Raw genomic sequence first — 25,646 nt, 5'->3', positions numbered from 1 at the left:
CTTAAATTATCAAGGCCAGAATAACCGCCAACAACTCCTTGCAATTGATGTGAAGTGTCCTTTGCTCCTGATTCCATGTTCCCGAGCATTCTTGTCCGTCCAAAGTCGCACCCCAGCCCGTGTCTGATGCGTCCGAGAGGAGACGGCGGTCGTGTTTCTGAACAGCCAAAGGTAGACTTCCTTGAGAAGAAAGCTGTTCTTACACCACGCGAGAGAAGACCTCCTCTCTTCGGAAACAGGAACTGAGACCGTCTCTAGCGTCATGTCCTTTATCCAGTGAGCAGCTAGATGATACTGAAGGGGGGGGAGGTGGAGTCTCCTTAACACGATGAACAGGGCCAGCGATGAAAGTGTCCCTGTTAGACTCATCCACTACCTGACTGAGCATCGGTTCCTTCTCAGCATGCTCTGGATGCATTCTAGGGCTTGGAAGATCCTTGGGGCCGACGGAAAAGTCCGAAAAGCTCGACTCTGAAGATCCATACCCAAGGAGACAATGGTCTGGGATGGAACGAGCTGAGACTCCTCAAAATTGACCAGGAGGCCCAGTTCCTTGGTCAGATCCATAGTCCATTTGAAAATCTCCAGACAGCGACGACTTGTGGGAGCTCTTAAAAGCCAGTCGTCTGACGGAGCCGGACACAAGATCATGGTACTGCTGCACAGTCTGTGAACTGTCAATCATGGGCAAGCGAGGAAGTACAGTGACAACCCGAATCTGTCTAGACTGTCTGGGTCGTACAGACAACTCCTTATCGGGTTGCTGAGGTTGCCGCACTGCGTCACAACAAGTCACTTCTGTTGGTTGTTGAACGTCTTCCCCGTGACACATTGACTCCGTAAACAAAAAATCCTCTAACAAGGACTAAGCTTGGACTGCATGTCTTGCAACACAGCTCAAGGTCTATGGGAGCAGGTGTGGTAACAGACGGGATTAGCGACTGAAGTGGAACCATTACCTTCCCTGGAAGCATGTTATGCTTAAATAAAAGTCCATAGGAGGCTATGCAGCTAAAGGCTCCCTCCAAATGACAGAGTCCTCAAGGGAATATCAGAAGGAGGGAGAAAAGAACTTTCTCATCTACAGGGACCATATCCTAGAAAAGCTAAGTTCTCTCAGTGAGGGTTCACTGGTGCAAAAGCAGCAGACTAGAAGGCAACGTTATGAAACTGCTTGACAGTCTAGTGAGTTGGCAACAACCAAAGATGTGTGACTGAGAAGCATGCGGTAAGGTATGCAGAGCATGTTGTATGCAGAGTATGCTGTATGCAGAGCATGCTGTATGTAGAGCATGTTGTATGCAGAGCATGCTGAATGCAGAGCATGCTGTATGCAGAGCATGTTGTATGCAGAGCATGCTGAATGCAGAGCATGCTGAATGCAGAGCATGCTGTATGCAGAGCATGCTGTATGCAGAGCATGCTGTATGCAGAGCATGCTGTATGCAGAGCATGCTGTATGTAGAGCATGTTGTATGCAGAGCATGCTGAATGCAGAGCATGCTGTATGCAGAGCATGTAGTATGCAGAGCATGCTGTAAGCAGAGCATGCTGTATGTAGAGCATGCTGTAAGGTAAGCAGAGCGTGTGCATGGCGTTTAACATTTCTCAGAAATTCCATGACCAGTGCTAGAGTGCTTTATGCATGCTTGCATGGGGTTTTAATATCAACATAATATTTACCTTACATTCATAACTCATGATTCAGATTTTTGCCATATTTTGCGATATTGTTAAAAATATATTGCAAGGAATACAAATATATTTTTATAAGTAATACAAATAACCTCCATTATCATAAGGTTTGAAAATGGAGGTAAGGTATGCTGAACAGCAGAGTCAGAACGAGCTGGAACAACAATAGTTGTGGTTTCCTCTTCAAGACTCTGTTGAGGGAACACCTGAGGCTCAGTCTGCAAAGGCTGATCAAAGGAAGTAGCAGAAGGTAGGCGCATGGGTGGAGGAGGCTGACTCCTGGCATGAGTGGCTGAACTCAAGGGTTGCGCTTGCTGAGTGGTTGGCGGATGCGCAGTAGCAAGCTCCTGAGGAACGATTTGAGGTTCCTGCGGTGTGAGCTGAGAGCGAAAAGGTAGTGGCTGCGCAGAACGCAGTAAAAATCTCGCAAGTTGAGGCTCCTGAGGCGCAAGGCTAAGGTGTTAAGGTGCTTGCCTTGAGGAGGGTTGAGCTCGCTGCAGCGAGAGCTGAGGAGACTGACTCATGGATGGGAGAGGTTGTACCTCAAGCGAGTGTTGCCTCACTGGTGGAACAGCAAGTGGAAGCGGAGGAAGAGAGGTATAAGCCTCCTGTTCCCATTGCTGAGGTTGCCTTAAGGAAGGCGGAGGGAGCTGCACACCACTGGGATCAGTAAACTCATAACGTGGCTCAACATCGTACGCCTGGCAGGTGGTACTGCGGTCAGGCGGAGCGAGCGCAGGCGGAGCGAGCGCAGGCGGAGGTGCAACCTTCTCAGCCCGACACTCACGCATCAAGACCGAAAGTTGTGACTGCATGGACTGCAGTAGAGTCAACTTGGGGTCGGCAGACACTAAGGTCTGCTGAGGTAAAGCCTTAACAGCAGAGATCTGTTGCGGCAGAACCTTACTCCTCTTAGGCGGAGTGCATTCAACTGATGACTGAGGAGAGTCAGAGCTAACCCAATGACTGCATCCGGGTTGTTGAACTCTAACTTCGTACGTCTGGCATAGGTCTGGACTTTACGTTTAAGAGGTCTTGAGACCTGAGACCAGCGTTTTCTCCCCTAAATTTCTTCTGCAGACGAGGAAAATAAGGGCTCAATCGTCTGCGGGTGGGAGTGACGGTCTCGGTAAGACACGCCCACAACCACCGAGGATACTTCTGTGCGCCGATCAAGGCCTGCTGAACCCTTTTGTCCTTCGACATTGCTTCTCCCCTGGGCTTGGGAGCTTGCAAGAGGTCCCGGACTGGGAGGACGACTGGCGCGCACAAAAGTACCCTCACGCACAACACTGACACACTTTGCGCTAATCACTTATCACTTTGATTTTCTGTTTGCACTTATTTCACTGAACTCGAAACTTTAAGTGGTTTGTACCTGAAACACGCAATTCTATCCTTTCTCAAAAGTTAGTAATTGCGAAAACAGAATTACAATGTAACAGAAAAATCTAATGAAAGATAAATAATTCAGTGGCTGGAAAGAGACTAAACACTAGATCACTCTAGAAACGTTTACCTTCTTCCCCTAAAGAGACTAGGGAGAAGAGCAAAAACGATAACAACGTTACTCGCTTGAATGAAACGTTTATCCTCCTCTTTCTCCCTCCGTCTCTATCTCTCTCTCTCTCTCTCTCTCTTGACTTAGAACCTGAGAGAAGAGCCCAATCATATATATCGTTAAAACATATTATTGTTAAAGGAAAAAACTGAAATATTTCCCAAAATGAAAAGTTCCTTTATTAGGATTAAAACCATTAAGTTAAGAAAGAATGAACAAAACGCTAGACACGGTTACTCTTACTGCAACGTGAAACCGTGAAAATTCTTTCTCTATCGTAACGATAGAGCGCAAGTTGAACGTTCTGAACGTCAACAACTGCAGAGACAAAACAAAACGTTAGTTCAACTTTGAAAACAGTACTAGACTATCAAAGAAATTCTTTCAAAGACATTAAAATAGCATAATATGTTAACAGGTAAAACCGAAATGACGGGCTCAATGTTAATTAACTTCGGTACCAAGAAAAGACCGCCTACTATTAGGAAGGTCGAATATAAACAAATATAAAAATTAATTTTAATAAGTTTATAATAAAAGGAAGTTAATCGAAGAGGCCTATAAGAGGCGGAGAGATATAAAATAAATCTATAACTTTTGTTAAGCAAAATTAAGAAAGAGAGTCTATACTCTCTTAGACACCAACACTTCCGTCTAAGGGAAGGGTCGGCCATTTAAAGGTGAAAGAGAGTTCATACTCTCTTCGTCACCATAATTAATCAAATTAATTCCAAAAGCTAACTAAGCTAATATAGAAGTTTCCAGTAAAGCGACAGCCGAAATCAAAGAGAAATACTTCACCAAAGTCGTGAAAATACTCCAAGAACATAAGCGTATCCCAGAACGTCTTGCCGGAAGCACGACAGAGGAAAAATTGAGGAGGTGTCAACAAGAAGTACTATAGTACCTGGCCACAGGTGGCGCTGGTAAGTACACCCCCTTCTAGTATTGTGATAGCTGGCGTATCCCTCCATAGAATTCTGTCGGGCAACGGAGTTGACAGCTACATGATTATCGGGTAAGTTTAATATTGAAAACTGAAATTGAAGGTCTCTCTTATACACACTAAGTACAAGCTTTGGACATTGATAAGTGACCCTAGAGGAGGGAAGACAATATTTCTCTGGTAGTTATATTGCATTGGATTCCATGCTCTAGACTTTTACAGGAGACCCCTTGGAGACCAAACAACACATTACCCAAATTATTTAATAAGACAAGTTTGGTCACCAAGAATACAGTACTAATCAGTGGCTGAATGCCGAGTTATTAGCTGCGCTAAAATTATAATCCAATTAAATGACAAAAGTTTCTACCCGTGAAAGAACAAAAGAAATTTACATATAGAGAGGATATTCCGGAGTCTTACAAAGCAGATGATGCAAATTCTGCATTTGATTATCGTTTACGGTTCAACTTTATGTCCAGATTTAACCAATAAAAATCATATTTCTTATAACTGTTTCTGTATTTTTGAATACTTACTTTTTCCAATATAAAGGATATGTTATTGATAAATACTTCCAGCCTGCTAAGGCTCAATCTTAATCATTTTGCTACACATATAACAGATCACCTACTAAAGTATGGCACTGTCAAATGTCTATTTTAGCATGGCATGAGGGGTACCAAAATTTCTAAAGGCAATTTTACATATAATACACACTCGTTGAAATGATAGTTGTCTAGACTCAAGAAACATGCAAAGAATTTCCAGTTAAAAATGAAAACAAAGGCAAGGAATTCAACAGTGATATGTACAACTTGAGGGTACACTCGAGCACACTATTCTATCTTGTTTCTCTTACTCTTTATTATTATTATTATTATTATTATTATTACTATCCAAGCTACAACCCTAGTTGGAAAAGCAAGATGCTATAAGCCCAGGGGCTCCAACAGGGAAAAATAGCCCAGTGAGGAAAGGAAATAAGGAAATAAATAAATGAAGAGAACAAATTAACAATAAATCATTCTAAAATAAGAAACAACATCAAAACAGACATGTCATATAATAAACTATCAACAACATAAAAAAAAATATGTCATAAATAAACTATAAAAAGACTATGTCCGCCTGGTCAACAAAAAAGCATTTGCTCCAACTTTGAACTTTTGAAGTTCTACTGATTCAACCACCCGATTAGGAAGATCATTCCACAACTTGGTCACAGCTGGAATAAAACTTCTAGAGTACTGCGTAGTATTGAGCCTCGTGATGGAGAAGGCCTGGCTATTAGAATTAACTGCCTGCCTAGTATTACGAACAGGATAGAATTGTCCAGGGAGATCTGAATGTAAAGGATGGTCAGAGTTGTGAAAAATCTTATGCAACATGCATAATGAACTAATTGAACGACGGTGCCAGAGATTAATATCTAGATCAGGAATAAGAAATTTAATAGACCGTAAGTTTCTGTCCAACAAATTAAGATGAGAATCAGCAGCTGAACACCAGACAGGAGAACAATACTCAAAACAAGGTAGAATGAAAGAATTAAAACACTTCTTCAGAATAGATTGATCACCGAAAATCTTGAAAGACTTTCTCAATAAGCCTATTTTTTGTGAAATTGAAGAAGACACAGACCTTATATGTTTCTCAAAAGTAAATTTACTGACGAGAATCACACCTAAAATTTTGAAAGAGTCATACATATTTAAAGAAACATTATCAATACTGAGATCCGGATGTTGAGGAACCACCGTCCTTGACCTACTTACAATCATACTTTGAGTTTTGTTAGGATTCAACTTCATACCCCATAATTTGCACCATGCACTAATTCTAGCTAAATCTCTATTAAGGGATTCACCAACCCTAGATCTACATTCAGGGGATGGAATTGATGCAAAGAGAGTAGCATCATCTGCATATGCAACAAGCTTGTTTTCTAGGCCAAACCACATGTCATGTGTATATAGTATAAAAAGTAATGGGCCAAGAACACTACCCTGTGGAACACCGGATATCACATTCCTATAATCACTATGGTGCCCATCAACAACAACTCTTTGAGATCTATTACTTAAAAAATCAATAATAATGCTAAGAAACGACCCACCCACTCCCAACTGTTTCAGTTTGAAAACAAGGGCCTCATGATTAACACGGTCAAAGGCAGCACTAAAACCAAGGCCAATCATACGAACTTCCTGACCACAATCAAGGGATTTCTGTACAGCATTGGAGATTGTAAGAAGGGCATCACATGCTCCAAGGCCTTTACGAAAACCAAATTGCAAACTAGGGAGTAGATGATTACCTTCAGCAAACCTATTAAGACGTTTTGCCAGAAGACGTTCAAAAACTTTAGATAATATGGGAGTTATGGAAATTGGGCGGTAATCAGTGGGACTTGAGCTACCACAAACACAATTACATAGAGGAGTAACATTACCAATTCTCCAACTAGTGCTAAAAGCTCCTCTTATTGCTAACTTGCGCAAAATAACAGATAACTTTGGAGCTAAGAAATCTGCTGTCTTATAAAAAACAAAGGAAAAATACCATTTGGGTCTACACCTCCATAAGCATCAAGGTCCATCAACAGAGCTTTAATCTCACGAGATCGAAAAGCTAAACTAGTTAGTTTAGCCTCAGGAAAACAGGAATGAGGAAGTTCAAGTTTTTCATTACTCTGTTTACTGTCAAAAACATCAGCCAAAAGGGTTGCCTTTTCCTTTGGACAGTAAGTGACTGAGCCATCTGGTTTAAGTAAAGGAGGAACTGTTGCATCTACACCAAAGAGTGCAGATTTAAGGGTAGACCACCATTTATGTTCCTGAGTTGTACCAGAAAGTGTTTCTTTTATGGTTAAATTGTACTCCTTTTCAGTTGAGGCATAAACTCTCTGAGCAAAAGCTCGAAGCTGAGTATAGTTGTTCCAGGTCAAATCTGATCTGTTACCCTTCCAAAGTTGATAGGCCTCCTGCTTCTCCAAAAAAGCACGTCTACAATCATCATTGAACCACGGTTTGTCCTTCACTCGGTACCTTAGCACACGAGAAGGGATACGCCTATCAATTATGTTGACTAGATTCTCATTCAAAGGGACAACAGGATCTACACTATTATATAATTGTGACCAATTCAAGCATAAAAGATCATGTAAAATCCCATTCCAGTCTGCTTGGGATTTCATATAAATTTTACAAGAATATGATATATTTTTGTTAAAGTTTTTATAGTTGATATAGAGGATATTTATTCTAATGTCACTTTTTAAAATATTTTATTTTCCTTTTTTCCTTTCCTCACTGGGCTATTTTTCCTATTGGATCCCCTGGGCTTATAGCATCCAGCTTTGCCAACTGGGGTTGTAGCTTAGCAAGTAATAATAATAATTTACTTCTTTAGTATATAATGGAATTTAGAGATTTATAGGACTACTTACAAATATTTTTTTGGGCTCAAGCCATGACGTCCTAATGGAAGGTTCCTTTAGTAGCTTCCGAAGGGTATACCCTTCGGAAGCTACTAAAGGAACCTTCCATTAGGACGTCATGGCCATCTCACCCAAAAATAGATTTTTCGCTTCGCTCAAAATCCGTTATGTAAGACAGTTCTATGATGAACCATAGAAAAAAATAAAAGTTCTAATGTTGACTCATTTCTTTACCTTTTCCCGATGCTCAGTGAACCAATATCGAAATATTGGGCCATGATTGGTCCAGATCAGTTCCAACATCTCCTCCTCCATCTTGCTTCACCTGGAAATTAATATTCATATGAAATTCAATTAAAAATAATATTCATTTCAAGTTCAACAATGAAATAAATAATTTCCTTATCAATAGAAATGGTATTTTCATTCTAAAACAAATTTTCAAATATACTTACCTGGTAGTTACATTATATATATATATATATATATATATATATATATATATATATATATATACATACATACATACATACATACATACATACATATATATATATATATATATATATATATATATATATATATATATATATATATATATATATATATATGACTAAGGCTATATACTGTATATGTAACTACCAGGGAATTTACATATTTAAAAATAGTATTTTCATTTTAAAATAAATTTTTAAATATACTTACCTGGTAGTTACATATATACAGTATAGCCTTAGTCATGGCTGATCTACACTATATACATGTAACTACCAGGGAAGTTACAAGTTTAAAATTAATTTTTCCATACACAAACCCTTTTTCAAATAGCCTATCTATGCACGCTTGCATACTTCAGGTATTTAAAGTAATATGTATTTTTTCTAATGATACAAACCTTGAGATCTTTATTAGGGTATATACTTTCGGCGAAGCTAGAAGACTAGCCATAAGACTTTTAGCGAGGTGTAACTAACCCATCGCTGGTTAGCGGTAGGGTAAGGGGTAGTACTGGCAACCCCACTCACACACACCGGTGTTATCTCGTCACTTTTAATTGCAGACAGGAGTTGCAGGGGGATAGGTGATGGAGGGCCTAATTTGTATAAATAGCTGAAGGTTTGTATCATTTGGAAAAATGATATTTTAATTATAAAATAAATTTTTGAATATACTTACCCGGTGAATATATAATAGCTGACGTCTCGGACGGCTCGACAGAAACACAAAAACTCGCGAGCGATCGCCATGAAGATTGCGGGTGTGCCCACCAGCGCCAACTATCGGCCAGATACCGCATATACATGTAAACAGCTCCAGTTCTTCTCATTCCGCTCGGTCTCTATCGGGGAGGAAGGGGGGGCCTTTAATTTATATATTCACCGGGTAAGTATATTCAAAAATTTATTTTATAATCAAAATATCATTTTTAAATATTAAACTTAGCCGGTGAATATATAATAGCTGATTCACACCCATGGTGGTGGGTAGAGACCAGTATTAATACAGTTTACGGCGTATATGCTTAGAGTTTTTGACAGTTATATCATAACAAAACCCAAATAAATATAGGTACCTGGTAAGGAAGCTGACTCTGACGATTACTCTGCCTTGTTAGTCTGCTTTCCTCATGAAGCCCAGCCATCCTCTTAGGATGCTGAAAGACTCCCAGGAGCTGAAGTATCCAGGGCGACAACCCATACAACAGGACCTCATCAAAACCCTCAATCTGGGCGCTCTCAAGAAATGACATTTGACCACCCGCCAAATCAACCAGGATGCGAAAGGCTTTTTACCCTTCTGTACGACCCAAAACAAGATTAAAAACATTTCAAGAGACAGATTAAAAGGATATTGGAATTAAGGGAATGTAGTGGTAGAACCCTCACCCACTACTGCACTCGCTGCAACGAATGGACCCAGTGTGTAGCAGTCCTCATAAAGAGTCTGGACATCTTTTAAGTAAAATGACGCGAATACCGACTTGCTTCTCCAAAAGGTCGCGTCCATAATTCTCCAAAAGGTCGCGTCCATAATACTTCGCAGAGATCTATTTTGCTTAAAGGCCACGGAAGTTGCTATAGCTCTTACTTCGTGCGTCTTAACCTTAAGCAAGCAACGGTCTTTTTCACTCAAGTGAGAATGAGCCTCTCGGATTAAAAATCTAATAAAATATGACAAAGCATTCTTTGACATAGGTAATGATGGCTTCTTAACTGAGCACCACAAGGCCTCAGATCCACCTCGTAAGGATTTGGTACGAGCTAAATAGAACTTAAGAGCTCTAACTGGACACAGTACTCTTTCAAGCTCGTTGCCTACGATCTCTGACAGGCAAGGTATATCAAATGACTTAGGCCAAGGACGAGAAGGCAGTTCATTTTTGGCCAAGAAACCAAGCTGAAGTGAACATGTGGCTTTATCCGTGGAAAAGCCGATGTTCCTACTGAAGGCATGGATCTCACTGACCCTTTTAGCCGAAGCCAAGCACACTAAGAAAAGTGTCTTGAGGGTGAGATCCTTCAGGGAGGCTGAATGTAATGGCTCAAACCTGTCGGACATTAGGAACCTTAGGACCACGTCTAAGTTCCATCCAGGAGTTGCCATACGACGCTCCTTAGAGGTCTCGAAAGACTTAAGGAGATCTTGGAGATCTTTATTATTGGAAAGATCTAAGCCTCTATGTCTAAAGACAGACGCCAACATGCTCCTGTAGCCCTTAATAGTGGGTGCTGAGAGGGAGCGAACATTTCTCAGATGTAAGAGAAAATCTGCGATTTGGGCTACAGAGGTACTGGAAGAGGAAATAGATGCTGACTTGCACCAGTCTCGAAAGACTTCCCACTTCGACTGGTATACTTTGATGGTAGAAGCTCTCCTAGCTCTCGCAATCGCTCTGGCTGCCTCCTTCAAAAAGCCTCGAGCTCTTGAGAGTCTTTCGATAGTCTGAAGGCAGTCGGCCGAAGCGCGGGGAGGCTTTGATGAAGATCCCTTACGTGGGGCTGCCGTAAGAGATCTATCCTTAGAGGAAGACTCCTTGGAACGTCTACCAGCCATTGAAGTACCTCTGTGAACCACTCTCTCGCGGGCCAGAGGGGAGCAACCAACGTCAACCTTGTCCCTTCGTGAGAGGCGAACTTCTGCAGTACCTTGTTGACTATCTTGAACGGTGGGAATGCGTACAAGTCCAGGTGAGACCAGTCCAGTAGAAACGCGTCTATGTGGGTCGCCTCTGGATCTGGGACTGGCGAGCAATAGATCGGGAGCCTTTTGGTCAACGAGGTGGCAAAGAGGTCTATGGAGGGTTGACCCCAAGTCGCCCAAAGACTCTTGCACACGTCCTTGTGGAGGGTCCATTCCGTGGGGATCACCTGACCTCTCCGACTGAGACAGTCTGCCAAGACGTTCAAGTCCCCCTGGATGAATCTTGTCAACAGGGAGATGCCTCGATTTTTTGACCAGATGAGGAGGTCCCTTGCGATCACGAATAGTGTGTGGGAGTGAGTGCCTCCTTGCTTGGAGATGTACGCCAAAGCTGTGGTGTTGTCTGAATTGACCTCTACCACTTTGTTTCGAAGAATGCTCTCGAAACTCATCAAGGCCAAGTGGACTGCTAATAGCTCCTTGCCGTTGATGTGCATGCTCTTCTGAACCGACGTCCAAAGACCCGAACATTCCCGACCGTCCAGAGTCGCACCCCAACCCAAATCCGACGCGTCTGAGAACAACACGTGGTTTGGGTTCTTGACTGCCAGGGACAGACCCTCTCTCAGACTTATGTTGCTGTCCCACCAGTTCAGGCATGCTTTTACTGGCTCGGAGACCGGGATTGATACAGCTTCTAAAGTCTTGCTCTTGTTCCAGTGAGTCTAGATGGAACTGGAGAGGGCGAAGGTGAAGTCTCCCTAGCGAGACAAACTGCTCCAGGGATGACAGAGTCCCTACGAGACTCATCCAACTTCTTACTGAACAACGTTCTTTTTTCAGCATGAGTCGGACTTTGAGCAGGGCTTGTTCTATTCGGGTGGCAGACGGAAAAGCCCGAAAAACTAGGCTGCGAATCTCCATCCCCAAATAGAGAATCGTCTGGGATGGAATCAGTTGAGACTTTTCTAAGTTGACCAACAGTCCCAACTCCTTTGCCAGACCCAACGTCCAGTGTAGGTCCTGCAGACAGCGATGACTGGACGATGCTCTGAGAAGCCAGTCGTCCAAGTACAGGGAGGCTCGAATTCCCGATAAATGAAGGAATTTTGCCACATTCCTCATGAGCCTCGTAAACACGAGAGGAGCAGGGCTGAGGCCGAAGCACAGTGCTCGAAACTGGTACACCACATTCCTGTAAACAAACCTCAGATACGGTTGGGAATCCGGGTGTATAGGAATGTGGAAGTACGCATCTTGCAGGTCGAGAGAGACCATCCAGTCTCCCTCTCTGACCGCTGCTAGGACGGACTTCGTGGTCTCCATCGTAAATTTTGTTTACGTAACAAAAACGTTGAGCGCACCGACGTCCAGCACTGGCCTCCAACCTCCCGTATGCTTTGGGACTAGGAAGAGACGGTTGTAAAATCCCGGTGATTGAAGGTCCGAGACTTTCACCACCGCTCCCTTCTCTAGCAACAGAGACACCTGGTGATGTAGAGCTTGTCTCTTTGACTCCTCTCGGTACCTGGGAGAGAGGTCTAGAAGAACTGTTACTAGAGGAGGTCTGCGTACAAAAGGTATTTTGTACCCCTCCTTGAGCAACAACACAGACTCTTGGTCTGCACCCCTCTTCTCCCAGGCCTGCCAGAAGTTGTTCAGTCTGGCCCCTACCGCTGTCTGAGGACGTGGGCAGTCAGACTCTGCCACGGGAGGACTTGGCTCCTCTCCTCTTACCACTCTTTCCGTCGGCACGAGAGCCTCCCCTGCTGGGAGCTCTGCCACGAAAGGGCGGGATAAACCTAGACGCAGGAGTCTCGATTCTGGGTCTCACAACAAAAGATGAAGAAGGAGCTCCCTTGCGAGCAGAAGAAGCCATCAGGTCATGTGTGTCTTTCTGTACAAGCGAAGCAGCAATGTCCTTAATCAGCTGTTGAGGAAACAAGGCAGCCGATAAGGGAGCAAAGAGAAGTTCCGATCTTTGACAGGGAGTAACTCCTGCTGAAAGGAAAGAGCAAAGGGATTCTCTCTTCTTCAAGACTCCAGACGTAAAGGTGGAGGCGAGCTCATTGGAGCCATCGCGGATGGCTTTGTCCATACAAGACATAATAAGTAAGGACACCTCCTGGTCAGCAGACGAGATCTTCCTGCTTAATGCTCCTAGAGACCAATCTAAAAAGTTAAAAACTTCGAAGGCCCTGTATACCCCTTTAAGGAGATGGTCAAGGTCCGAGGAGGACCAACAAATTTTAGAGCGTCTCATGGCCAGGCGACGGGAGAGTCTACGAGGCTTGAGAAGTCACCATGGGCAGAGGCAGGGGCTCCCAAGCCGAGAACTTCTCCCGTGTCATACCAGACGCTCGCTCTAGAAGCTAGTTTAAAAGGTGGGAAGGCAAAGGCCGTCTTCCCCAAACTCCTCCTGGTAACCAACCAGTCGCCTAGTAGACGTAAAGCCCTCTTAGAAGAGCGAGAAAGCACTAGCTTAGTAAAGGAAGGCTTGGCAGCAGCTAAGCCTAGCGCAAACTCAGACGGAGGCGAACGAGGAGCAGCAGTAACAAAATGATCTGGGAAAAGATCCTTAAAAACCATCATAATTTTCTTAAAATCCATGGAAGGTTGCGCAGCCTTAGGCTCTTCCACGTCTGATAAAACGTCCAAAGGATTATCAGTAGGCATGGGATCAGCAACATCCTCATCTGAAGGAACCTCGTCCGACAATTGATGAGTCTCAAGCAAGGAAGAGACCTGCCGTGGTGGCAATGCTTGACAAGCAAAGTCCACACGCAAAGGAGCATCAGTAGCAGTCAAGGACGCTACGTCATGTAACTGCTTAAAAGACTGACCAGCAACAGAAACAGGAGCGGGAGGACGCTCAACGTCAGGTCGAGACTGCCTTGACTGCCTAGATTGAGCAGTCAAAACAACCCTTGACTGCGGTGCTTGACGCTCAACGTCAAAACAAGGCAACTGAGATGGTTGGCGAACGTCCTGAACGTCAACACGAGCATGCGGTGGCGGCTGAAAGTCAACACGGGACTGCATCGAGTGAGGCTCCAAGTCACGTGACTGACGTGACTTTGTAACGTCAACAGGACGAGTAAAGGCTCGTTTGGGCGGCTGAAGGCCAGGATCTCGATCAGCGTAACGGCGAGGATCATCGTGAACCTGCTCAACGGTATACTCCTCCATAAGGGAGGCAAGCTTATTCTGCATATCCTGCAGGACAACCCATTTAGGATCAAAGGGAGTCGGTACGGGCCGAGACGATGGTAACGTCTGTGACGGCAAAACATTGCCTTTACTAAGACTTTCGGAGCCCGTGTTACGCTTTCGTTTAGGCGGCGAGCAGTCTTCCGATGACTGCACAGGGTCAGAGCTGTCCCAATGGCTACAGCCAGGACGCTGGACCTGTCCTGAAGGGACTGACTTCCGCTTTAAGGGTCTAGAAACTTTGCTCCACGGTTTCTTTCGCGAGAAGCCTTCGGATGACGAGGAGAAAACCGCCTCGCTCGTCTTATGGTAGGGGCGGTCTTGACGAGACACGCCCGAAACCATAGAGGGAACGTCTGTTCGTTGGTTAGAGCCTCTCGTCCCCATAAGTCCTACGACATTACTTCTCCCTGGTGCATGGGAGCTTGCAAGAGGTCTCGGACTAGGAGAACGACAAGCACGAACAGACGAACCCTCGGTCGCAACACTAAAAACACTTTGCGCACTAATCACTTTATCCCCACGATTTTCTAATGTGGCACTCTGACACTTTAACATCCGCCATGAGTTGATTACGGTCCGTTGCCAAAGACTCAACTCTCTCGCCCAACGCTTGAATGGCAAGCAACATATCCCGCATGGATGGTTCATGAGTGCTAGTAGAAGGTTCAGGCACAACTACTACAGGGGAAGGATTAGGTTCAGGGGCATGGGAGGAAAAATCTAATGATCTAGAGGAACTTCTCCTCACCCTATCTCTCTCAAGCTTACGAGAACACTTATCAAACTCTAGCCAGTCGAATTCCGAAAGTACCACGCACTCATCACACCGATCTCCTAATTGGCAGGTTTTACCTCGGCAATTAGAACACACGGTATGTGGGTCGAGAGAGGCCTTTGGAAGACGTTTGTTACAATCCCTAGCATTACATTTACGAAATATGATATTTTGATTATAAAATAAATTTTTGAATATACTTACCCGGTGAATATATAATAGCTGACGTCTCCGACGGCTCGACAGATTCCAAAAACTCGCGAGCGATCGCCATGAAGGTTGCGGGTGTGCCCACCAGCGCCGACTATCGGCCAGATACCGCATATACATGTAAACAGCCTCAGTTCTTCTCTGTCGGTTTCATCGACAAGTCGATTCCACTCGCTATTATGACCTCGAGTTTTCTACCGAATTGGTGAAGTACTTGGTTTTGGTTTTATTGCTTTCGCCGTGTTGGATTATTCAATACTATCCTCAAAAGAAATGCTTTTGAAAGGAGAGTAAAAGTGTTTTGCCCTTGCTCTTTTATCTCTGGTTTTTTCCATAGAGTAAAGATGGCCGACCCTTCCCTTAGTGTACGGAAGTGTGTTTTAGGCTTTTAGCAATTATTTTATCACGTTATAAATTATTGTTGTTAATTATAGATTTTCCTCTATATATTTTATATCTCACCCGCCCTTATTAGGCCTCTTCGATTAGCTTTCCATTTATACTAAACATCAAGATAAATTTTATGTTTTGTTTATATGCGGCCTTACCTATTCCTCCCCTAGTCCGAGAGTAGGCGGTCCTAACTTGGAAACCGAAGTTAAACAACGTTGAGCCCATTCAACTTTTATTTTCGTTAAGTTTAAATCATTTGCTCTGTAAGAGTTATGAAATGAATATTTTTTAGAAAATATTTTATGAAAGATTTTCTTTGAATAGTCTTCGTGCTGACGTTTAGGCGATAAGGAAAACTGTCTTCATAGTCAGGTGAAGATCTAAAGCCGTTCACAAACACACACACACAAACAAGGAGTAAAATTTCGTTGGCAGAGGTAATAAAAGTTATGTTTTGACCATACCGTACAAAATGTTTATTTCCCTAAAAAAAAAAGAGAAAAAGTAATATCTCAAGTTAGATATATATGTTGGTTTCTGTTCCTTTTGCAAGCCAGGAAAGGTGTGTTGTCACTGACTGCCAGCGGTAAGCAAGAGTTGTAGGGCCATAGCCCAATGTGTAACCTCCTCCTCCCTTCTTTTTCTTCCCCAACGTTATCCCTAAATTAAGGGGTCGGTTGCCTGATGCTCCCTCTCCAATGCATTCTGTCAAAGGCATCCTCTTCCACCAAACCTCTTCTCTCTATATCATCCTTCACCTTTTCTCGCCATCTAATTTTCTGCTTCCCTCTTGATCTTTTCCCCCCTAACGGGTTCCTCACAACCTCCTTCCCCAGTATGTAAAGAGACAGATTTAACTTAGGGTTAGGTGGGGACACTTTACGGTTGAACAAGTGATACCTCGGTAGTCGAACGACTCTATACTCGAACAATTCGGAGTTCGACCAAAATTTTCGAGAAATTTTTGCTGCGGTGCTCGACCAAAAATTCGGTACTCGACCAGCCGAACACGTGACGACCGCATGGGCTTTGTGATGATCGCGCCATCTCGGCCACTCTCGCTTGTTCGGGAAGCATCAGTTCTCTCGAGAGCGTCACTCAGACAACGCGCGATCAGCATTCGTTGTGATTTAGTGATTTTCAGTGCTTTTAATTGCTTTTTTAGCTTTCATAATGAGTCCCAAGAAAGTAATGAGTGTTAAGGGGAAGGAGAAGAGGAAAACAGTGCGAACAACGATCGAGTTGAAGAAGGAAATTATAGCGAAATATGAGAATGGTGTACGAGTGTCCGATTTAGCGGTAGAATACGGAATGGCGAAGTCGACCATTTCTACGTTTTTAAAGCATAAAGAAATGATTAAGAAGGCGAATGTTGCAACGGGAGTTACGGCGGTAACTAAGCAAAGGCCACAAGTGATTGAGGAGATGGAAAAGTTGCTTTTAATATTTATTAAAGAAAAACAGTTGGCCGGGGAAAGTGTTAGTGAAGCGTTCATTTGTGAAAAAGCGTTGCATATCTATGAAGAATTAGTGAAGAAAAGTCCGAGTACCAGTGAAAGTGATTCATTTACATTTAAAGCGAGCAGGGGTTGGTTTGAAAAGTTTCGTAATAGAACAGGTATTCATCGTGTTACTAGGCATGGGGAGGCAGCTAGTTCGGATCAAATTGCAGCCGATAAATACGTGGGGGAATTCGATCGGTACATAAATGAACAAAATTTGATCGCACAACAAGTCTTTAATTGTGATGAGACTGGGTTATTTTGGAAGAAAATGCCAGCCAATACGTACATTACCAAGGACGAGACGAAGATGCCAGGTCACAAGCCAATGAAAGATAGGCTAACATTGTTGCTGTGTGCAAATGCAAGTGGCGATTGCAAGATCAAACCCTTGTTAGTGTACCACTCGGACAACCCCCGGGTGTTCAAACGAAATAATATTTGTAAAAGTGCACTACCAGTTATGTGGCGCTCGAACACTAAATCTTGGGTCACAAGACAATTCTTTACTGAGTGGATAAACGAAGTGTTTGCCCCCCAGGTTAAGGCTTACCTCATTGAAAAGAGCTTGCCAATGAAATGTCTTCTGGTTATGGACAATGCTCCTGCACATCCTCCAGGTCTCGAGGATGACTTGAAAGAAGAATACAGCTTTATCAAAATCAAATTCTTGCCCCCCAATACTACTCCCATACTCCAGCCCATGGACCAACAGGTCATTTCAAACTTCAAAAAACTCTATACCAAGGCCCTTTTCAGAAAGTGTTTTGAAGTGACCAGTGACACGAAGTTGACCCTAAAGGAATTCTGGAAGGAACACTTCAGCATCCTCAACTCTGTTAACATGATTGACCAAGCTTGGCGAGGTGTGACCTATAGGACATTGAACTCTGCCTGGCGTAAGCTGTGGCCATCATGTGTCACAGAGAGGGAGTTTGAAGGTTTCCAACCAGAGGCGGGTCCAAGCACTGCTACCCCTGTAATTTCTGATGACACTGATGTCGTTGAGGAAATTGTTGTCATGGGCAGGAGTTTGGGGCTTGAGGTCGACAAGGATGATATTGATGAGCTTGTAGAAAGCCATTCTACCGAGTTGACTGTGGAGGAATTGTTGCACCTGCAACAACAACAGCAGCAGGATCTGATTGTGGAGCAGGAATCTTCAGAAGAGGATGAGGTAAGGGAGGATGTTCCAAGTTCTCTCATCAATGAAATTTGTTCCAAGTGGGCAGATGTGCAGGCTTTTGCTGAAAAATACCACCCAGAAATTGCAGTAGCAAACCGGGCAGTGCATATGTTTAATGATAGTGTCATGTATCATTTTCGAAGAATACTGCAGAGGAGGAAGAAACAATTAACAATAGACCAGTTTTTCACAAAAGAAAAGAAAGCTGCTACATCAAAGCCTGTTTCTCCTCCAAAGAAGAGACAAAGAAGAGAAGAAACCCCTGAAATAGATCTGCCCACCCTTTCATTGGAGAGAGAAACAACTCCTGAAGGAGAACTACCCCGCCACATCATGGAAGGGGACTCTCCTTCCAAGCAGTAACCTCCCCCTTCCATCCTCTCCACATCCATCCCTGTATGCCATCGAACCGCTGCTCAAAGGTATGTTCACTACAGTACAGAAAATGGTTTAAAATTGTTTTATTTTAGTACAGTAAATGGTTTAAAATTGTTTTATAGGATTTTCTGACCAATTTCATACACATTTAGATAATTATTGTTGTTTAGGTACACGTTTTATTAATATTTTGGGCCTGTTCGAGTGCTTGGGAACGGAATAGAATATATACCATTATTTCTTATGGGGAAAAAAAATTCGGTACTCGAACAAATCGGAGGTCGAACACGGATCTCGAACGGATTATGGTCGAGTACCGAGGTATCACTGTATACCATTATTTTTCTTGCAACTCCAATGCAATGGAAAAGTCGTCACAGAAAATTCTTGCTTCTAGTTATAAAGCTAAAACCTACCATATGGCTTTATAGGCTGATCTGACAGGGTTATGATTTTTCTTTTCCATGATATGGTTCTTTAGATGTATGATAGGCCTAACTGAAAATATGCCGGGGATAATGTGTCATTACTTCAAAGCCTATCAATTTCCCCCCAGGTTAGGTTAGGTGGGGAACCTTAGATAATGTGGTGTTCTTATGCTTGGTTCCCATTAAAAATGGGGTTTTTTAGTCATAACTTTTAAAATTTTACACCCAGTCCGTCCCTACCAACTTCAACGGTTCCGAGGACAATATTGATTACAAGATTAGAACTAACACAGTCGAATGAAATTCCTCAAACATTTCCGAGAACCCGATAACCGATACAGTATTCGGAAACTAATAATACACGCTGTCTTAGTTGGGTCCCCAGGTGCGTAGCACTCCCTGGTACCTGGTAGGTAAGGACAGGGTTCCCTAGGTTAGGTTAGGGGAAGTTGTATCCCTGTTTGCTTTCCAAGTGAAATATGGTTTTTCAGGCTTATCTATAACTTGAAAATTACAGGTACAGTATCGACATTTATCAACATCAAAATCATTTAACCCTTTAACCCCCAGGCTATTTGGAAATTTCCAACCCTTAACCCCCAGGGGGTTATTTTTTTCCCAGCACATTTTGCAGTATATCTTTTTTAAATTGCTCTAACAGCCTTAATTTTTGTCATAGAGAAATCAGGTTGGTCTCATTCTCTTGGAAAATGTCTGAATTTTTTCAAAAAATTATCAAAAATATGAAAAAAAAAAAAAAAATTTTGTAGCATTTTTTTGCAAGGACGTACCGGTACGTCCATGGGGGTAAAGGGATGGCTTTTGTGAAACGTACCAGTACGTCCTTTGGGGGTAAAAGGGTTAAAATGTATTGACATTTATCAACATCAAGATCATTTAAAAAGTATTGACATTTGTCACCATCAAGATCATATAAAACGCATAGACGTTTATCAACAAGATCATTTAAAACGTATCGACGTTTATCAACATCAAGATCCTTTAAAACACAAAAATACATGAATTCATCAGAGTACGGTATAAAACTACATCTTTTATATACACCACTGCAAGGGAAGTTCCCACGCATATTTCATAAAATTTCCAACAGGTGACCCCGATTGTTATTTTCCATTTACTGCACTTATAGTACTGGTAGACATTTGCATTCTCTATGCAAGAGATGTTTTCACTATCAATTCCTACCTCCACTCAGCCCTGTGAGAGTCAAGCTTGACTCATTGGGCTGGTAAAACTCCTTCTTTTAATAATAATAATTAATAACTATCAATTCCTACCTCCAGATCTAATTAGAAACTTGTTTCAATATTGAAAAATCAAAACAATTCTTCTTTGAAACACATTCAGTTGGATATAACAAAAAATTGGTCATGAATAGCAGAGGCAAGGGACAGTGACATTGCCTATCAAGCAGGACAATACCCAAGAGACTGACCATATATACATATGGTCGGCATCCAAGACCCCTCTTCACCCAAGCTAGGACCAAGGAGGGCCAGGCAATGGCTGCTGATGACTCGGCAGCTAAACCTATAGGCTACCCCTTAGCTCACAAGGATGGTGAGATTGCAGCAACCACAGGAACTAAGGAGTTGGAGCGGGACTCGAACCCCAGTCTGGCATTCACAAGTCAGGGACGTTACCACATCAGCCACCAAAAGTGTTTATAAGTGTTCTGAATGGTTTTGAGGGCAATCATCGAAGGAAAAAACGTACTTTACAAGTTTTAAGGACGGGTTGAACTAAGAAGTATGTCTGTAACATCAAATTTCAAGAAGATGGTCGGCAAGCAAACAGACGGGTAGCTTTCGTAGTTATTATTATTATTGTCACACAATTATTATTATTATAGTATTACCCGTATTTCTATTATTACATTATTGTTAATACTAATATTATTATTATTACAGTATTGTTATTATTATTATTATTACAATTACGGTATTATTACAGTATTATTATTATCATTGCAAGCTAAGCTGATAGGGAAGTACTGAGTCAGTAATTGAAATGTGGGTAAACATTTACTAAAGCAAAATATTCATAATAAAAAAAATGGAAATAGTAAACAACACCACGCTCTCCATTTACTCCAAAATAATGCAATCCTGCAGTTTTCATCTTCTTGCACAGTAATTAGGTGGTTATTTAAATTCTGGGAAAGCAATAATTAGCAAGATATGTTGAGGAAGGGGGAAGAGGTTATAAAAAGAAAATAGCTCGGTTTCCTCACTAAACGACTTGGAACTGACATGTCAACAAAGTCAACCAAACAGAATTCGTGTTGCCAGCGTACATAAACAGAAGTTCGTGATGCCAGCATACATTTGATATACTGTATATTCAAAATATACTTAATAAAAAATTGAGTGATTACTCAAGAGTGTCACTATTTGTAAATTGCATATTTTATGGACACTTTTGAGTAATTAATCCATTTTTAACTAAGCATATTTTGAATATACAGTATATCAAATGTACGCTGCCATCACGGACTTCTGTTTATGTACGCTGGCATCACGAATTCTGTTTGGTTGACTGTGTTGACATGTCAGTTCCGAGTCGTTTAGTGAGGAAACCGAGTTATTTTCTTTTTATAACCCCTTCCCCCTCCCTCAACATATCTTGCTAATTATTGCTTTCCCATAATTTAAATAACCACCTAATTACTGTGCAAGAAGATGAAAACTGCAGGATTGCATTATTTTGGAGTAAATGAAGAGCGTGGTGTTGTAAACTATTACCAAAAAAATATATAAATAAGTATTCCTTATATATCTATATGTGCTGTGGGAGCCTTTGTGCTTCGTTGAGACAGACCACGAGTAAAATTCCAAGAGTTACGAATAGAGACAAAGGACATGCCTTACGGTACACTAAGGACACAGAGGTCTAAGGAGGGTTTCATTGTAGTGAATTACATGGCAATGTAACCTGGGAAAAAAACTACCGTTTCTAATAGAAAAAATTACGCTCTCTTCGAAAATGACACTCGTTCCCGTCGCAAATTAATAGTTTCAGAAATATATATATACATCTATATCCTCCAATAATGGGGGACCCCCAGTGGGAACTCGGGGTTTTGGGTGGGGAAAACATACTGGGGAATCGATATATAAACGTAAAACAAGCCTTTTCTTCTCTATACATTACCTTCTTGAAATTATAATAACCGGAGGAAAATACAAAACAGTATATCTGGATAAACTTTGGAGGCGCCGTTACAAAGATTGTGTCATGAAAAAATACAGTAACCAGTGCTGCCAACGTCCGATGTAGATCAAATGTTATTTTGTGACCTGTCATACTACTAGGCTAGGTTAGGTGGGTTTGTTAGGTTCTGTGCCCTTTTTGTACTTTTTATATATTGAGTAAAACTTATATGGAGAAATTATTCAATATATGGAAATATCTATCATTACTATCTTTAGTAATGTCAACGTGCCGTTGGTAACTCTGTGTACCATACGTCAACGTTGGTAACACTGTGTATTATTGGTAACGTTGCTAATGTTATCGTTCGTTCGTAAGAGAAGTGACACCGTACATCTCAAAGTTATCCGAATTGGTTGATCTGTTTGTTTCCGATTGAAATGAACATCAAATTTGCTTAATTCACGTTATTTACTATAGGAAAATAATTATATTTCGTTTCCCCAGTATGTTTTCCCCACCCAAAACCCAGAGTTCCCACTGGGGGTCCCCCATTATCGTAGGATATAGATGTATATATATTTCTGAAACTATTCATTTGCGACGGAAACGAGTGTCATTTTTGAAGAGAGCGTAATTTTTCCTATAAGAAAAAGTAGTTGGTATCCTAGGTTACATCGCCCTGTAATACACTACAATGAAACCGATATCCCATGGGTGGGGGGCGTAGCCCTACTGGAAGGTAAGGATACGAGTCCTTGGTTAGGTTAGGTGGGGAATATTAGGTTAGGTCGTAGGATAATAAAGCTTGTCTTTTATAATTTTTCATTACTAATTCATTTTTCGTTATCAAAGGGAAAAAATTGATAAAATAAAAGTTGAAATATTACAAGGACGAAATAAATAGTTCGATTTCAGATGCAAACCAAACCATTATATTTCCTTCCCAATTTTGATCATGATTTCTTAAGCATTCATATCAAATGGCTATTTAAATACATTTCGTATCCATAAAATCAATAATCTAAGATATATTTCTTTATTCATACATAAATTTAACTTAAAATGCCAAGGTTTGACTGAACCAACCTACGACTCTGCTTTGCATCAATAGCCTTTAGGCTTCGATATTTAAGTCATTTAAGCCATTTAACGGCATAATTATTGAAATATAATGAAAACATGAACTATATTGGCTTGTAATTCTTACCATTCAATGTATAACAAGTCACAATAAATCCTACAACTGTTGTTTATCCTAAAATGCCAAGGTTTAACTGAACCAACCTACGACTCTGCTTTGCATCAATAGCCTTTAGGCTTCGATATTTAAGCCATTTAACGGCATAATTATTGAAATATAATGAAAACATGAACTATATTGGCTTGTAATTCTTACCATTCAATGTATAACAAGTCACAATAAATCCTACAACTGTTGTTTATCTTCTTGTTTTGGAGTTACATGGACCTTTCCACTGAAGCTCAGGGTTGCCAGATTATTTCGACTGATTTATCGTACATGAGCCTTAGAATTGTCGTTTTTCAACCAAAATTATCGTACACAGTTTCAAAATAATAATTAGGGAGTTACATGATCGACTTATTTCAAAATATTTTAGTATAATTGTTTAATTAAACACAAAAACACACATATGTATATACCTAAGGTATGTATCGTACATCGTACTGGACCTAAAATAATCGTACATGTACGATAATTATCGTACGAATGGCACCCCTGCAGTTTCCACTGAAGCTACAATGGGACAAAATTTGTACGCGTTCGGATTGGTGGCGTCTGTTGTGAATTTTATATATTTAATTAAATATGAATATTTATGGATATAAATATATTATTTTAAATATATATTTGAATTTATAATATATATTAATAATATATTTTGTTTCTAAATATGAGATTAACAGTGTTTATGCATAACACTGAAGTCATATTTATAGTGTTCGAACACTAGAAAAATCATGTTAAGAATTTTATAAATTTGATTAAATATGATTAGTTATGGATATAAATACATTATTTTACCAACAAATTTTAATTTATGATATATATTATTGATATATTTTGTTTTTAAATATGAGATTAAGAGTGTTTATGTATAATACAGAAGTCATATTTACAATGTTCGAACACTAAAAAAATCATAGGTAAGGATATAAATATATTATTTTAAATATATATTTTAATTTAGAATATGTATTATTGATATATTTTGCTTTTAATTATGAGATATGCATTGTTTATATATGAAACTAAAGTCATATTTTATAGTGTTCGAACACTGGAAAATTATCTCTACGGCACGTACACAACAGAAGCAGGGTTGCCAGTTTGGCCTTTTTTCCGGCCAAAAAAAAACTCAAATTTGACCTTTTGTATGTAGATAGGTTGGCCTTTAGTAATATGAAAAAAGCCGGCCCTTAAATACTATATTTTTGACCTTTTTCTATTAATGGGTTGACCTTTTAAAGCCTCTGTTGATTAGAAATTGACCTTTCCTCCTTTAGAAAACCTGGCAACCCTGAACAGAAGGCGTCGTCTTGAAATGCCATTCTTAATTTTTACTTTTATTTTATTCTACAAAGATTTCATTGTAAAATAAAAGTAAAAATTAAGAATTTCATTGATAATGTTGTTTATGGTACAGGGGAAAAAGCTTAATTACAATAATAAGTATAAACTTAGAAGCTTTGCACATATCTATTATGCCATAGGAACTTGTCATTTTTTTTTCTATTTTAATCATGAAATATTCTCTTCACTTTACAAAATCATCAAGATATCAAATGTACACTTTATTTACTTAATTCTAGAACATTTATCAAACAATGTGGTACTTTGCCTTTGTTCACAACAGAAAGTTTCAAAATAACCAAATTTTTGTGGACATATTATTTGGTAAACGAAGTGAGATTATGAATTTAAAATGCCACTATCTATAAAAAGAAAAGTATTTAATCAGATAGTCCTACCATTTCTAACTTATGCATAAGTTAGTTACAACTCAAAGAGCTATGGAAAATATAAGAATTTTTCTTATATATATATATATATATATATATATATATATATATATATATGTATATATATATATATATATATATATATATATATATATATGTATATATATATATATATATATATATATATATATATATATATATATATATATATATATATATATATATAATGTGTATAGAGATAAGAACTATCGTTCATAAACAAATTGGATACTTAAACTAGAGGATAAAAACCTTCTTATACACTGTGTATAATTATTTCATACATTATTTACTACTTTCACGGCATAATCATAGCTCAACATCGTATATTCTATAATTTGAGTATATATTGCAGCCTCTTGGAGATGTTAGAAATTGTTAAGTTAGGAGCATAAGCTTTTGTAGAAGTAGAGACAAGTGGATATGAAAATAAAAAAAACCATCCACTTCAACTACATAGTAATATTCTACTGCTATTCTTTAACAGAAGAATAAAAACTATCCTCAAGTATTTATATAATATTTCACATGTTTGATTTAAGCCTGGTTGGAAGAATGGAAAAGAGAGGTTGAAATAT

General features: G+C 40.4%; 1 protein-coding gene across 2 annotated transcripts in view; it reads right to left on the bottom strand.

The window, feature by feature from the left end:
• The window catches only part of LOC137624601 (myoneurin-like), a 68,174-nt gene extending 44,612 nt beyond the window's left edge, over positions 1-23,562 (bottom strand). Inside the window, exons 1-2 of one of the 2 annotated variants that reach the window (XM_068355558.1) lie at positions 23,444-23,562; positions 7,879-7,969 (exon numbers count right to left, since the gene is read on the bottom strand). In XM_068355558.1, the coding sequence (XP_068211659.1) occupies positions 7,879-7,959 (81 nt within the window). In that variant the 5' untranslated portion in view covers positions 7,960-7,969; positions 23,444-23,562. Of the gene's footprint in view, positions 1-7,878; positions 7,970-23,254; positions 23,338-23,443 lie in introns of those variants that run through there. The other variant, XM_068355557.1, reaches the window with a different exon arrangement.
• Positions 23,563-25,646: the final 2,084 nt, after the last annotated feature.

The sequence above is a fragment of the Palaemon carinicauda genome, chromosome 31 (assembly GCF_036898095.1).
Source record: "Palaemon carinicauda isolate YSFRI2023 chromosome 31, ASM3689809v2, whole genome shotgun sequence".
NCBI classification, from domain to species: domain Eukaryota; kingdom Metazoa; phylum Arthropoda; class Malacostraca; order Decapoda; family Palaemonidae; genus Palaemon; species Palaemon carinicauda.
Note: the sequence above shows the minus strand (reverse complement) of the source record. Positions and strands in the feature narration are given on the sequence as shown.